Source organism: Mustela lutreola, chromosome 12 (assembly GCF_030435805.1).
Source record: "Mustela lutreola isolate mMusLut2 chromosome 12, mMusLut2.pri, whole genome shotgun sequence".
NCBI lineage: Eukaryota > Metazoa > Chordata > Mammalia > Carnivora > Mustelidae > Mustela > Mustela lutreola.
Window position 1 is genome coordinate 99849492 of NC_081301.1, and position 14597 is coordinate 99864088.

The 14597-nt window shown below is 47.2% G+C and overlaps 1 protein-coding gene across 1 annotated transcript in view; it reads left to right on the forward strand.

Annotated features, from left to right (window-relative positions):
- Positions 1-278: 278 nt before the first annotated feature.
- Positions 279-14597, forward strand: part of LOC131812852 (contactin-associated protein-like 3) — a 158334-nt gene continuing 144015 nt past the window's right edge. Inside the window, exon 1 of the mRNA XM_059142804.1 lies at positions 279-371. Coding sequence (XP_058998787.1) covers positions 287-371 — 85 coding nt within the window. The 5' untranslated portion in view covers positions 279-286. The remainder of the gene's footprint in view (positions 372-14597) is intronic.

The following is a 14597-nucleotide window of genomic DNA, read 5'->3' on the forward strand; positions in this document are numbered from 1 at the left end:
CAACAGTTTCCATCACGTCGGTCCTCCAGCCCCATTAGCTGTTTCCCCGCCTCGCGTTTCCCACCCCGGACCCCCACACGCGCGCACACGCACATCCGCCGCCAGGGGCGCCCGGGGCCGTGCGGGGCCGCAGCTCGGGCGCGGGGCGGGCGGCGGTGGGTGTGGCCGCAGGTGGGGCGCGGGGCGCCGGGCCGCAGAGCGCGGAGCGGGCGGCGCCACCCCGGCCGGGAGCTCGCGGGCGGACCCACCGGAGCCGCCGGACGCCGCGGGCGCGGGGCGCGGGGCGATGGAGCCGGGCGCGGCCGCCTTCCTCGGGATGCTCGTGGTCTGGGCGGCGCGGCCCGGGAGCCCGGCGGCGGCGGGGGAAGCTCGTGAGTAGCCCGTCCCCGGGGACTTGCCGGCTTGGGGTTCGTGCTCTCCTGCGCGCGCGGGTTTGCAGAGGCGCCGCTGCGCGGTGCGGGGAAGGGGCGTCCGGAGGCAGCGCGGGGTCCAGCGCCCGCAGCGGGGCGCGCCGGGCTCTTCGCTCCCGCCTGGTCGCAAGCGCAGCTCACCGGGTGTTTGCGGTGTCCCCGCCGGGAGCGGAGTCTTTCGGGAACAGCCCAAGTTCTGGCGGAGCCCGGGGTCCGCTCGAGAACAGGCGGGGGCTGGCGCCCGAGGGGGGACCAGGCCGGCGGGGCCGTGTTCCCCGGACGCCGGAGGTGCGGGCTGCGGGAGCCGGTCCGCGCCGCGGGGCCTGCATTAGCGCGTCTGCAGTGCGCGCCCTGCGGAGTCCGCGCCCGGGAGCCCGCAGCCCGCCCGGGACCGGCCCCGCAGCTCGGGGAGGCCGGACCCCTCGCGCCCCCGGGAGCGCAGCCTGCCCTCCGCGCTCGCGTCAGGTCCGGCTCCGCGCGGCGGGGGGTGCAGGGCTGGTCCAGGCCAGAGCCTGCGGCGCCGGGCGAGCTCGGGCTGACCGGTCCAAAGACGCCGCTGCACGTCCAGAGGCTCGGCCCTCCGGGGATTTCACTCTGAACGTCAGGAAAAGTTGGAAGACTGTTGCTCAGACTGAAATCGCCCTCCGAGGCTTTTCTTCCGTTAAGGGGTTTTAAAAAAGCCCCTCTTGTCTTCTCTCCTGGCCCCTATTCCGTTCAAGAAAAATAAAATAAAATCAGGTGTAGGGCTCAGGTCAAGCTGGTGTGCGTTTCCAGATAGGGCTAGCAGGCTCCTTCAGAAACTGACCTTGCTTTGGGGGTGTCCGGATTCAGCCCTTGCAGGGCGCCCGACTCTGCCCTCACCGGGAAGTTGGCTAAAGTGAAAAAAGCTTTGCACCTGAAGTCACTGTCCCCTCCTCCATCCGTGGATGCCGGAGGCCGTGATGATTTTGTGGCACCATCAGCTAGTACTGGCTCATTCAAGGCCGTCTCGGGCAGGAGTCACTCCTCCAAACGAGCCTTAGGCTCCTTTCAGCAGATACTGCCCTGTGTGTCAGACACAATTTTAATTTAGCTTGTACGACAACTGCTCTGAATTAATTAAAATGGGGGCATTTCGGTAAAATCAGATCCTCAGATCCTGCAATAGAGCTCTTGTCATTTTGCTAAGAAATTAAAAACGACCACTGCTAATGATTCGTTGATATTAGTAAATTGTAGGATGATTCACGTCCTACTCGGAGGTACCATTACAAAGTCATGGGAGGTCACTCCTACTTAAAGGAAAAGGGGCTTCAAAAACCCTTCCTGTGCGGCAGAGCAGAGCTGCCCTTCTCATCCTCGTCGTGCTGATTACAGCGTATCGCACGATGGGATGTTGTGGTATTTATTTTCACTTCGTGTTTTACTCCCTGAAACCCTCGGAGGTATCAGGCTCTTTGACACTGAACATCCTTCTTCGGAATCCTGTGCTCTGGGATGTTCTGTGTCTGAATATCTGTGCAGACACTCGGGTCAGAGACGGGTTGGGTGTCCAGGCTCAGCCCCTCTGGGTCTCGGGCTGACTCTCCGGGTGCTGATGCCAGTCTGTGCTTTTCAGCCTGTGTGTTTAGGTGTATTTAGTACTCTTATGAAAAGTTCAGTAAATTCAAGAGTGCATGTACATCTGCAATGGAAGGATGTCTTAGACACTAAAGTCCATGATCAGATCACCATAGAGATGACCCCTTCAAGCATCGAGTGTATGTTTAAATGACTTTGCAGATTTAAAGATTTGTAGAGATCACACAGATGGCCTTTGATAATTTCCCAGTAATTTCCTCTGGCCACAACATCTGTAGCAGTAGAAGTAAATGGTCAATGAATCTCATGTCTAGATTCGCTAGTTTGACCAAATCGTCGTTTCTCTAACTCCTGCGTATGTGTTGTAATGTGTGTACAAGCAAAATACATCAGCACATATTTGCAACCCATTATTACTAAGTCAAGGTAGAGGGGGTCTTTTTTGTTCTGCTCCAACATTTGAGAAATTCTCGAGGAGCTTGCCGGCAGCGTGGGATTTAAGGCACAAGCAAGAAATCATGAACACGAATATTGCTGAATCTTCTGTTGGCTAGCCTCCTTGCCTCCCCGACCCCGTTTTAGTGTTTTCAGAACTCAAATAATCCTTTCAGATAGAACTTCCAAATGAACAAACATGAGATATTCTTGAGCACTAACCAGAAATTAATGGGAGTTGTAGATGAGTGAAAAAAGGCAACGGTCTTCACCCACATGGACCAAAGACAGAATTACTCTCTTTAGAGCAAGTTGTCAGTAGTAAAGCCGCCAGCCAGGGGTCAGCCTCGGCAAGGTGCCAGCCCAACAGATCCTCTCAAGGAACAGGATTTGTTTGAAAGATTTGACATCTCAGAGATTACACATGTGTGGTACGAACATTTCTAATCAGTGGGAAATTTTATAACAGGAAGATGATACACGGGAGGAAAAATATTTCTAAACAGCCATGACCGTGGGCTTGTTGTGTTGCTCTGTGTTCTCTGTCTTTTTGAAGAAAAAAACAAGCCGCATTCTGCAAAACAGGGCTTAGGACCTGATTTTTTAAAAATGTGAACATCTCCCTGGTCTGCCTTCTAGAACTCTCTGTCCTGAGTCAAGATGAGTGTTCTAATACAGATCCGTCCTCTTAAATAACTCAAGAGGGAAGTTAGGATATAGATTCCAAGTTAGAGACGTGCTTTCTGGAAGTTGCTATGTAGGCTGATGTTGGCTCCTTTACTTCCTACCAAGAGCCACAAATGGAAGAAGGTGATAGCTCTTTGCTTTAGAATTATGCTGGTGAGCCCACGATTCCTTTATGAATTCCAAGACCCTTTGGAAGGGAGAAGAGATATAATCTGAGTATGAAAACGTCAACATTTTGGTTGTTGTCAACCAGTTTCCCGGGTTGTGCATTGCTCTGAAGGTCATGTGTACCCCCTCCCCACTTGGGAACAACACAATTGGAAGGCAATTCACAACTGAATTATTTTTCCCATGTAAGTAAAGTATAAGCTAGGGCTGGCAGCTGCTGCTCCTTTCCATCTCCACCAGAAAAGGACCCAAGCGTATGTGAGAAATTTCAGTCATTGATGGTGATGATTTGACACAAGTGATGACATTTTTACAGATCCAGGATTCCGTTTAGTGAGTATGGCTGACTTGTCTTCACTTTGTTAAAGCTCAGTGCTTGTAATTTTCTCTAGAAGCTTCCTCTGAATCCTTCCTTTCCAAAGTGCCCTTCTTGTTGCAAGAAAGAAAGGTCTATTTCTGGTCCACTACAGGGGGGGTCCACACTTCTGTTCTAGGAGTGACCGTCTGAATCTGTTTTCATGTTTTCATGCACTGACACACGCCCTCTTCCGCGGTAAATCCCTACATACACAGGAGAGATGTCTGACCGTGACTGGGGGTGTGGACCAAGCCCATTTTAACAGCAGCCACGGGAAACCAAACCATGGGATCCACGGGCCAGTAGTGCTGCCACCTCAGCTGGAAGATTTGCACCAGAGTCGAACCCTTCCTTCGTCGAGCCTAAGCTTCTTTATGTGTGGAAGCAGTACTGTGTCTTCTCTGACGCAGGTGCAGGAATATAATCCTGTAACAGAAATTATCACACAGCATCATCTCTTTCAAATATAAATAACATGTCCAGCTTGGTATAATAGTGAGGCCCTTGTAGTCTTCGAATCACCCTAACCTGGTGACACGATGAGCCTTAGTAATCTAGAATAAAAAATACGCCTGCGTAACCTGGTAACTGGACATAATTCTGTAAGTACTAAGAGGTATAAAATGACAAGTATGTATTTATTTTTTAAAGAGGGTGAGCAGGCACACATGTGGGAGGGGCAGAGAGAGAAGCAAGGAATCCTGCGTAGACCCCCCACTCAACACAGAGCCAAAATCAACACGACCTGAGCCAAAATCAAGAGTTGGTTGTGGGACTGGCTGCGCCACCTGGGTGCCCCATGAGTGTTCATTTAAGTAAACATATTTGTCATGTATCTCTTCTCGAGGGTTTTGTTTTTCAAGAGCCTTGTTCTTTGAGTCAATATGGATTCTTGTAATTATTTGCTAAGTGTTGTGGACATTCTTTGTTATCGTCTGAGCGTACTCGATCTCCAGGCAGGCTGTGAGGGAAAGAGGCTCCATATGGTCTGTCAAGGCATTTCGTCTTGACCAGTGTGGGCTAAACGCCTTCCAGGGTTTTCACTGGTTCTGGACTCTCTCTGCCTCGGTAGCCTGCTCCATGTTTGTCTGGAGGGAGCCCAGTCTTCCGCGTGCATCAGTTGGGGCAGGAGGGGAGCCTATCAGAGGGGGTGCCCCTGGCGCGGTGAATGGGGGTCCGCTCCTGCAGCAGTGAAGCCTGTTGGGCAAAAGGAGCAGGGATGGATGGGTGCGTGCTGTAGCGCAGCGGAGTTCAGACAGTCTGGAAAGAGCCTGCAACAAACCAGTAAACAGACCTGTATTTATAGCGTTTGAATGCACTTCCCAGAAATGCCGAGGTGGTGAGGATGCTTTTGGGAACACGGAGAAAACAAACTGAAACCCACACAGTCCATGGCGATCTTCAACACAGAGTGGTGGGCTAGAGCAGAGCCAGCTCTTCCAATCCTGGGAGACCTGCACAGAACAGACTGAATGACCCGAAGATACGTCATCAGGGACCCTCCCAGGCCTAGAAGGAGGCTTTGGGGAAAGGACTGGAGGTCATGAAAATCTGCTTTTTAGAGTTGATTTGGGAAAACCCCCCCAAATCATTCAAAAGTACTTCATAAAGGACCTATTCACTAACAGAAACCTCAATGAACTGAGCAAATTTCAAGTTGAATTTTCCTCCTTTAATAAAGATCAGTCTTGGACTATAAAAGTATAAAATAGCTCCAACAATCTGGAAGTAACATAGCCGAGGGCCTCTCCGCACTAACTTCCTAGAGCCTTGAAAGGCTTGGCTTCAACATACAAAATGCTTCAGAGTGACTTTTGCAGGATCCCACTCCCCCGGCCAACTGTGGCCACTGTCGTGCTGCTGCTTTCGGCACGGGCTGGTTTGGGTTGAGTAACTTTTAAAGACGGAATGATTTATGTCGGCCTATTTCTGAGAGGCATTTGACCATCCAAACAGACATACTTGTTATTCCTCGTTTGAATTCTATGGCGTAGGATGACATGCTTTAAAGATGTTTTTTCATCACGTGTTGGGAAGAATCATACCCGACTTGTGCATACTGTGGAGAGAGGATGACGGCGTGACCTGCGGACTGTCCCCCGGAGCGTTGCTCGGTACGCCCACACGATTGTCTGATCTTTTTGCATAAGGTAGCATGGCTGACTTGGTCATTTCCTGTTTGATCAGAGCTTAGACGGTACATGTTACACTGATTTATTTTCAGATACAAGTGGTAACTGTGAAGGTTTATTGCCCTGTCGCACTGCTGTAGGACAAGAAATGGTGTCATGTATCTCATCTGGGTGGGGTCTTTTACTACTGTTGAGTACTGTGGGTTAGACAGTCGTGGGGGGTGTTAGGTTACTCCTGCAGAGAAACGTGGAGAAGTCTGCTTCCTGAACTGGAGAATAAATTGCTTTGGCATGTGTTATTTTCAGGGACTACCACAAGCTGTAAGTGTTTGGCTTCCCGAGTAGGGTTGAGATGTGGCTTTCGCAGAATCTATGGTTTGGGGTTCTGTCCCCGATTTAGTGGTTGTTGCCAGGGAGAAGGAATTTCCAGGCCATGCATTCACCGGGCCACTGGGGTGCCAGGACTGGTGGCCCTCATGTCGGGCTGGAGGCTCGGTGACCTCCTGAGGGCCTGAGACCCACCATCCCCCCTGCTCCATCACTGCTGTCTTGTTGTCCCCTGGCTTGGGTTGCTCAGATGCCGTGGGCGTTTTCTTGGGGCTTGTGAGCCCGCATGGAAGTTGCCAGCTCCGTTGACCAAGGGCATGACCTGCTCCCTGGGGACATTAAATCAGGCCCTGCCTGCAGGACTCACAGCTCCAGTTTGTTCTTATTTTAACGTCTGCGTGTCCCAGGGCAACCCGAGAGCGCCATCGGGAAAGCCTGGTGGGGGCAGCATGTCCAGTGTGTGCGCTTCAGCTTGTGTGCATCTCCGTGGGTATGCGTGTCAGTGTGTGTGTGTGTCTGCGCATGTGCATGTGTCGGTGTGTGCACGTGTCCGAGTCAGCGCATGTCTGTGTCAACATGTGTGCCTGTTGCGTGTGTGTTGGTGTGTGTGTTAGTGTGTGCACGTGTTGGCACGTGTGCATGTCAGTGCACGTGTGTGTCGGTGTGTGTGTGTGTCGGCGCGTGTGTGTGTCGTGTGTGTGTCGGTGCATGTGAGTGTCAGTGCGCGTGCATGTCAGTGCATGCATGTGTCGACACATGTGCATGTCGGTGTGTGTGCGTGTCGGTGCGTGCGCAGGTGAGCACGGAGCACTTCTCAGCCATCGACTGCGAGCCTCATCTTCCCGCGTCTGCGTGGGCAGTGAGGCCGAGTGACCGCCTGGGCTGACGTGTGGGCTTGCGCCGGCCCAGAGGTGTCCCTTCTTTCTGCTGCTGGGGTCAGGACTGAGTGCGAGGGGGCAGTGTGACTGCGCGCTGGGACACTTGTCAGGACTCGGTGTTTGCTGGACTTTGTGTGTAGACCAGTGAGAAATGCAACTGTCCAGACCACGGCCCTGGCAAGCATCTTTCAGTTCCAAGTGGCAGAAAACTCCATCACGTGGACTTACCCCAGGAGGGGAACTGTGGGTGCCCATCCCTTCATTTTGGGCAGGGCTAGGGCCAGCAGGTGAGGCCGTGCCCAGAGGCTTGGTCTGTCCTCCTCGTCCTGGGCAGGCCTGGTGCTCTGGTGGCACTCTGTCTGGCAGAACCATGGCCAAGGTCAGGCTTCCCTGCCACACCGCTGGGGATAACGCTCCCCCCTGGCTGGACTCTGGCCTTCATCACTTCAGAGCGGTGCGTGCTTACTTACTTGTCCCTTGTTCCGAGCTCCGGGAAAGCAGGGAGTTCTTGAGGGCACGGGGGTCATTTATGAGAGACAGTGGGTTGTTGAGTACGTAAACAGGCCAACGATTCACTTTCCCAAAGCTTCCAGCCAGATCCCCAGATCTGACTCTCTGTGTTATCTCTGCTGGGCTGTGCAGCCGATCCTACCAGGGGACTGTGACAGGGAGGGGGTGGCCTTCTGACCCACCTGGGGTGGAGCCAGGAAGGGACTGGGATTCGGTCCCTGACCAGGTGGTTTGCCTGCATCATCCTGACAAGGAAGCGAAATGCACCATCCATTTAGGTAATTAGTTTAACATCTATGATGAAAGCATTGGCTTTCAGGCTCTTATCTGCTTCATGTAGCAGATGGTTGCTTATGTGTATGCCTCCTTCATTAGATTTTAAAGTTCCTGAAAACAGAATCACATTTATTTGTCCCGGCGGCCCAGCTGATGGTGCTCACTAAGTATTTACCAAGAAAAGAAGAAATTAATATATTGAAAATATGCTATTTTGAAAGTATACAGAAGCCATGCAGCATCCTCATGGGTGTTCTATAATCATTCTGCAGGTAGCCCAGTAAAAAGTTAATTTTTACACGAGCTCATCATTTGCCCCTGGAAAGACCCCAGTAGCTGATTTTGAATGTTTCCTTTTCTTTTCGTTGAAATATGCATGACAAAATTTCTGGCCTGAGGCCAGGTGCATGGTGCATGTTCTAAAAGCTGCTGGGATCCTAAGGGGGCACTGAAAAGGCCAGGTGTCAGGGACACTACCCAAGACCAATGCGCGGGCACGAGGAGGCCTCTGGGCAGGGGCCCTTGGACGAGATGTCTGTTTCTAGGGCGATCCTACATCAAGCTGGATCCAGGCTCCATATTCGGGGTGTGAAATAGAGGTGCTTGGGAGCAGTGTGTCACTGTAGGTCCCCAGAAGCCTGGTTCACCCACCAGGTGCTTGAAGCCGTATTTCAGCCCAGTGGGAAAGGCTGACTGTACAACTCGGCAGAGGACAGGGAGGCTGACAGATGACTCCTGCACCTCAGTGTGGCTGTCCACTGCCATCTGGGAAGCCAGGAGGCTGTGTTCATTTGAGCCACAGCTGTCTCTGGCATGACAGCTGTGGACTTGTGGCTAGGAACCTGGCATGCCCAGAGCAAGCTCTTGTGGGGTCTTAGGCTTGACTCCCCTGGCCTGGGCTAGGGGATCTTCCCAGTCAACAAAACCTGTTACTATTATTGAAAATGTTTATGACTCACAGACTCGAGGGCTTGGTGGTGCCTAGAGAACATCTCTACTTTCAAATGAAGATTGCTTCTGACCCTGTTTTCAGAATGACATAGTGGCAGCATCATGTCCACGGTGCGGACTCCAACAGCGTCCTTTCAAGTAGCACAGAACTAAAACTTAACAAGGGTCCTCAAGGCACTGGCCACACTCTCAGGGAGGTGGGGGGGTAATTGAAGTGTGGTTGGTACTCATGTACACCATAGTGACTGGCTAGTGACTGCCTAGCTCTCACCTTCATGCTGTGCTTACAGGGAGGGGGGTGGCCGTCTGTCACCAGACAACCCAGCTTCAATGCCACTGACTACTCCTGGGCTGTACCCTTCATCCCATGACTTCCTCATTCTGGAACGGGAAGTCTCTGCCTCCCCCTGCCCTGCTCCCGTTTTTTGCCCATCCCCTCTGGCCACCACCAATTTGTTCTTTGTATTCATGGGTCTCTTTCTGCCTTTGTTCATTTTGTTTTTTAGATTCCACCTAGAGAATGAAGTAATATGGCATTTGTCTTTTCTGTCTGGCTTATTTCACTTAGCATAATATCTTCTCGGTTCATCCGTGCTGTTGCAAATGGCACATCTCATTCTTTTTCATGGTTGAGTGATATTCTGTTATATATATACACACACACACATCACACATGCGTATCACCCCTTCTTTATCCATTCATCTATTGATGGACAGGAAGGTTGCTTCCATGTTTTGGCTTTTGTAAATAATGCTGGAACAAACTGGGGGGGGTACATGTATCTTTTTAAATTAGTGTTTTGATTTTCTTTAAGTAAATATCTAGTAATCGATATTGGATCATATGGTATTTCTATTTTTAATTAAAAAAAAAAGACTTATTTATTTATTTTAGGGAGAGAAAGAAAGAGAACCCAAATAGGGGAAGGCAGAGGGAGAGGATCTGCAAGCAGATTCCCTGGTGAGCATGGAGCTTGACGTGGGGCTCCATCTCAGAACCCAGGAGATCAAAACCTGAGCTGAAACCACAAGTCAGATGTTTAACCACCTGAGCCACCCAGACATCTCTATTTTTAGTTTTTTTTTTTTTTTTTTTGTGGAGGAACTTTGTACTGTTTGCATAGTGGATGCATCAATTTACATTCCCACCAACAATGCATGAGGGTTCCTTTTTCTCCACATCCTCACGAACACTTGCTGTTTCTTGTCTTCTTGAGTTTAACCATTCTGACAGGTGTGAGGTGATATTTCACTGTGGTTTTGATTTGTGTTTCCCTAATGCCGAGTGACCTTGAGCATCTTTTCATGTGTCTGTTGGCCATCTGAATGTCTTCTTTGGAAAAATGTTTATTCAAATCTTCTGCCCATTTTCAATCACATTATTTATCTATTTATTTGGTATTGGATTGTATAATCCAACTGACGCTAGTTTTTATCTGGCTATTTTTTTCAGAAGTCTTCTAGGATACATAGTATCTGGCCATCAATACAGATGGTTCGACCTTTATGATTGTTAAATGAGTGTTAGTCTCCAAGCCAGATGTATCTGTATGTATTTTGGGATGCAGTCTCAGTTAAAGTGGGTATGATGACACCGCTGTGGACCCCTAGAGAGGGAGCATTCTGCCTTGATTCTGAAAGATTAGGGTTAGCACTCTCTCTTCAATGTATTCCACCACATTAATTATTCCACCACTTGTTCAAGCCCTCCATATCTCTGGAACTGATGTGCGATAGTTTTCTCCATGGTTTCCTTGTCACCAGCTTACCTCCTCCTAATTCAGTTTATTCTACTGCCAGAGTAATCTTTCTAAAGATGACCTTACTTTCCCTGGTAAAACTTTCATGTATTTTCTCATATCGCACACACTCCTTGAAAGGTCCCTTCTCTTCACTCACTGCTTTCATCTCCTCCTTTAACTGACCCTGAACTACATACACCTCACTGCACTGGCATTCTCACCAGGGTTTTCACACATGCACACACACACACACACCCCTGTTTCCATTTCTGTCTCCTCATGTCCTGTCTTCCTGTTTTTTTTTTTAAATTAATTTATTTATTTTCAGAAAAACGGTATTCATTATTTTTTCACCACACCCAGTGCTCCATGCAATCCGTGCCCTCTATAATACCCACCACCTGGTACCCCAACCTCCCACCCCCCGCCATTTCAAACCCCTCAGATTGTTTTTCAGAGTCCATAGTCTCTCATGATTCACCTCCTCTTCCAATTTATCCCAACTCCCTTCTCCTCTCTAACACCCCTCGTCCTCCATGCTATGTGCTGTGCTCCACAAATAAGTGAAAACATATGATAATTGACTCTCTGCTTGACTTATTTCACTCAGCATAATGTCTTCCAGTCCTGTCCATGCTGTCTTCCTGTTGAATGTGTTTTGCTTCTGCAATCATCTAGGCTCATGGATTCATGTCCAGGAAACACATCCCTACAATAAAAGTAAGAACAAAACACATAGAAGAAACAAAGCACCATGAGGGAGAATAAGAAGAAATGAGAAACTGCATAGATAAAAATAAATGTAGATATTAAGATCAATTTATAATGTATGATTTATTATATAGGTATAAGGAAATAAAAGACAGGGAGAATGGAGAGAATATGGATGGTCAAAATGATTGAGCAGAATTGAGAAAGAACAGTGTTGAAATGAAATTCTTTATCATTGGCCTAAAGAACTCAGGGGCTGCTAACATGGCAGATTAGACACAGGCGGAGAGAGACTTAGTAAATTAGAAGACAGTCGTGGAATAAAAAACCAGCATGTTCCATAGGGAGACAGAGAGGCAGGGAATATGAAAACCAGGCCAAGGGGCAGGGAGAAGAACACAACAAGAGCTCTGTGTCAGATAGGAGCTCTGGAAGGAGGAGATGTGGAAAGAAGAAACACTTAAGAGGTGTTTCTATAGAAAGGTGATCCTTAGAGACCATGTATGGAGATTGCCCAGAATTGAAACGTCACCAATCTTTAGATTCAGGAAGGCCTTCAAATCCCTAGTAATACAAAAATAAAGAAATTACCACACACAGCAACACTTTATGTTGGAACCGTTGAACACCAGAATAGAGAGAAACTGGTATGAGTGGTCTGAGAGACAGATGACAAACAATAAATGCAGGGATGTGAGCTCTTAAGTTTGTGAGAGGGAATAATTACCAACAAGGAGCTGTAGACTTGTTGCTTTAGTTCAAGAGTGAAGGTGAGATAAAGTCATGCATAGAGAAAGTAAAATCCAGAAGTATGAAAGACCGACAAAGCTTCACTAAAGAAATACTGATGGGTAAGTTTAGCAAGAAAGGACATGATTATAGAGGGCAGTACGAGATGTAGAAATCTAGTAGCTAGTGTGCAAATACGATCACACATTTGAGCAACAATAAAGCTGTACGTGCAACATCAGTGTGCAGTTGATGCAGTGAAAAGAAAGACAGGTCTACGTGAGCAATGGAAGGTCAACATGGAAAGGAGTGATCAGAATAAGGTGTTTCATGATCCTTGCATTATTTTGTGGAGGGAATTAAAATCTGTTTGATTGTAGGCTTTGTTAAATTGTAAACCAGAGTGTAGTATAAGATTTTAAGGAGGTCCAAAAGAGGAATTGTAAAAGAAAGTATACCTTCCAAACCAAAAGAATTAAAAAAAAAAAAAAAAGGACTAGGTGGGGTACAGATTTCACACTATTCAAAAGAAAGCAAGAAGAGAGGGAAAGAAAAAAAAAAAGAAAGCCTTGGATAAAATCGGCAAACAAGTACATAAAATAAATGTAACGAAGTGATAAGGATATAGAGATTTGAAGAAATTATTTCCAGCTTTTATATTTTGGGTATAGAATATATTGGACAATATTATTCAGGCTTTCAACTATATATAGAATATTTACATTTTGGGGCCCCTGGGTGGCTCAGTGGGTTAAAGCCTCTGCCTTTGGCTCTGGTCATGATCTCAGGGTTCTGGGATCGAGCCCCGCATCGGGCTTTCTGCTCAGCAGGGAGCCTGCTTCCTCCTCTCTCTCTGCCTGCCTCTCTGCCTACTTGTGGTCTCTGTCTGTCAAATAAATAAAATCTTTAAAAAAATATAAGGATAATCAGTGAAAAATGAATTAAATGGGATATTTTACATGCTCTTCAACATTGTGAAATTCATTTGTCTTTTACCTGATATTGAGAATATTCTTGATTAAACAAAGAAAATGTGTTTATGCTTGAAAGCAGGTGAATGGGGTCATTTAAAATGTGTGGGTTTTCATCTGATCTCCTTTTGTTACTGACTGCTGTTAGGTTACAGCGATAATCCCAAGTGTGGCTGTTGGCGCTGTGGGTGGATTTGGGTGGCACAATTTAATTCGTGCTCATAGCACTTTAATCGTATACTTGTGACATTATTAAGTTTCAACAATTACTGCTGATAAATTACGGAGGCATTTTTTTACGAGTGTCTGAGCTGTTTCTCATATTTTAAAACAGAACAACACATTGGATTTTATCACGCATTTTTCTGTTAGAATCTGGAATTCCCCAAGGTTAGCAGATTTGTGTCTTTTATAAACTAATTTTAAGTTCTGTGGTCTTATATAATGCCTAGATGATGCAGATCGAGAGGTTTATAAAAGAAACGGCAGTATATATACACGGTGTGTTTTGACATATGCTGTGAATTTTAAATTTCTACTAGCTGCTGAACATTTCAGCATTTCCCCTTGTCTTTGACACAAGTGCTGTATCTCAGCATGGCTGGAAAGGTTAGTAGAGGAGTGAAAAATCCCCATCCTCTTCAGGTGAATTTTGAAAAGAAATGTTTAGTTGCACCCTTGGAAATAATACCAAATAGATATATTGCCTTTGTAAGTAAGTGTGTAAGTGTGTATTTGCTTGATGTGCTTCCTAAAGCTTCCTAAAAATGTTCGATTTTCCACTTGTGTAACAGCAGTGGCCTCTAGTTTTGAATAAACATGAACTATTAAACAAAATGATTGTTTTATGGAAATTTTTTGGGCAGAGACCCAAGTTTTCAGTGAACTGTTACTATTTAAATTCAAATATTTTTTAGGTAAACATTACATTAAACGGCAACACTGTTATGTACCAGTGGGCTGTTCCAGAAAATACTTAACTGTGAGTGGATTGTACTGAAACTTTCAGAATCATCTAAATTCCATAATATTTCAAATCCCCAAATATAAAAACTACCCCCCCCCCCCCCATGTATCCTGTATACATTCTTGGAGCTCTACAAAGAAATCACTGCCTTGTGTTTTCCTCCCTCCAACAAAATGGGGAAAAACGGTATTTTGTGGAAGGGTCACGTACAAATATTCATGCTTGGACTGGATTGATTGTACCTGCTGCCCCCAACTGCAGACTCTTTTGAACAACGGTCCTTGTTGACAAGGAGGGAGGGAGGGACACAGGGAAGACGGGGAGGACGGAAGGAGGCAGGAGGGAGAGCAAAAGGCAGGTGGATCCCATTGCAGAGCAGAGCTTGTGACCGGACTTCCATCGGTGGTCACACCAGATTTTGAGCCTCCCAGTTGATCATTTAAAGCACAAAATACATATTTCTCTGCCATGGCGTGTATTCCGTTTCTCATTCTCATGAAACGGTGAGTTTTTAGCTTGGAAATATGTTAGTTATTTTGTATTTGTTGTTTTAAATTCTTTCCAGTGAAAATGCCCGAATACTAAATATTCTTTCCAAGATAGTAAGTTCTCGAGTCACCTAAGCCTCATCCTAAAAATTCAACTATTGGTGATAATATTTATCGATCAAATAGAATAGGGTGTTGTTGGTTTTTTTTGGTTAAGATTTGTCACGTGGACTTGTAGGAGAAACATTTCTTAAAATATAAATGAACATCTAAATCCTTTCATGTGTCCTTGTAAAT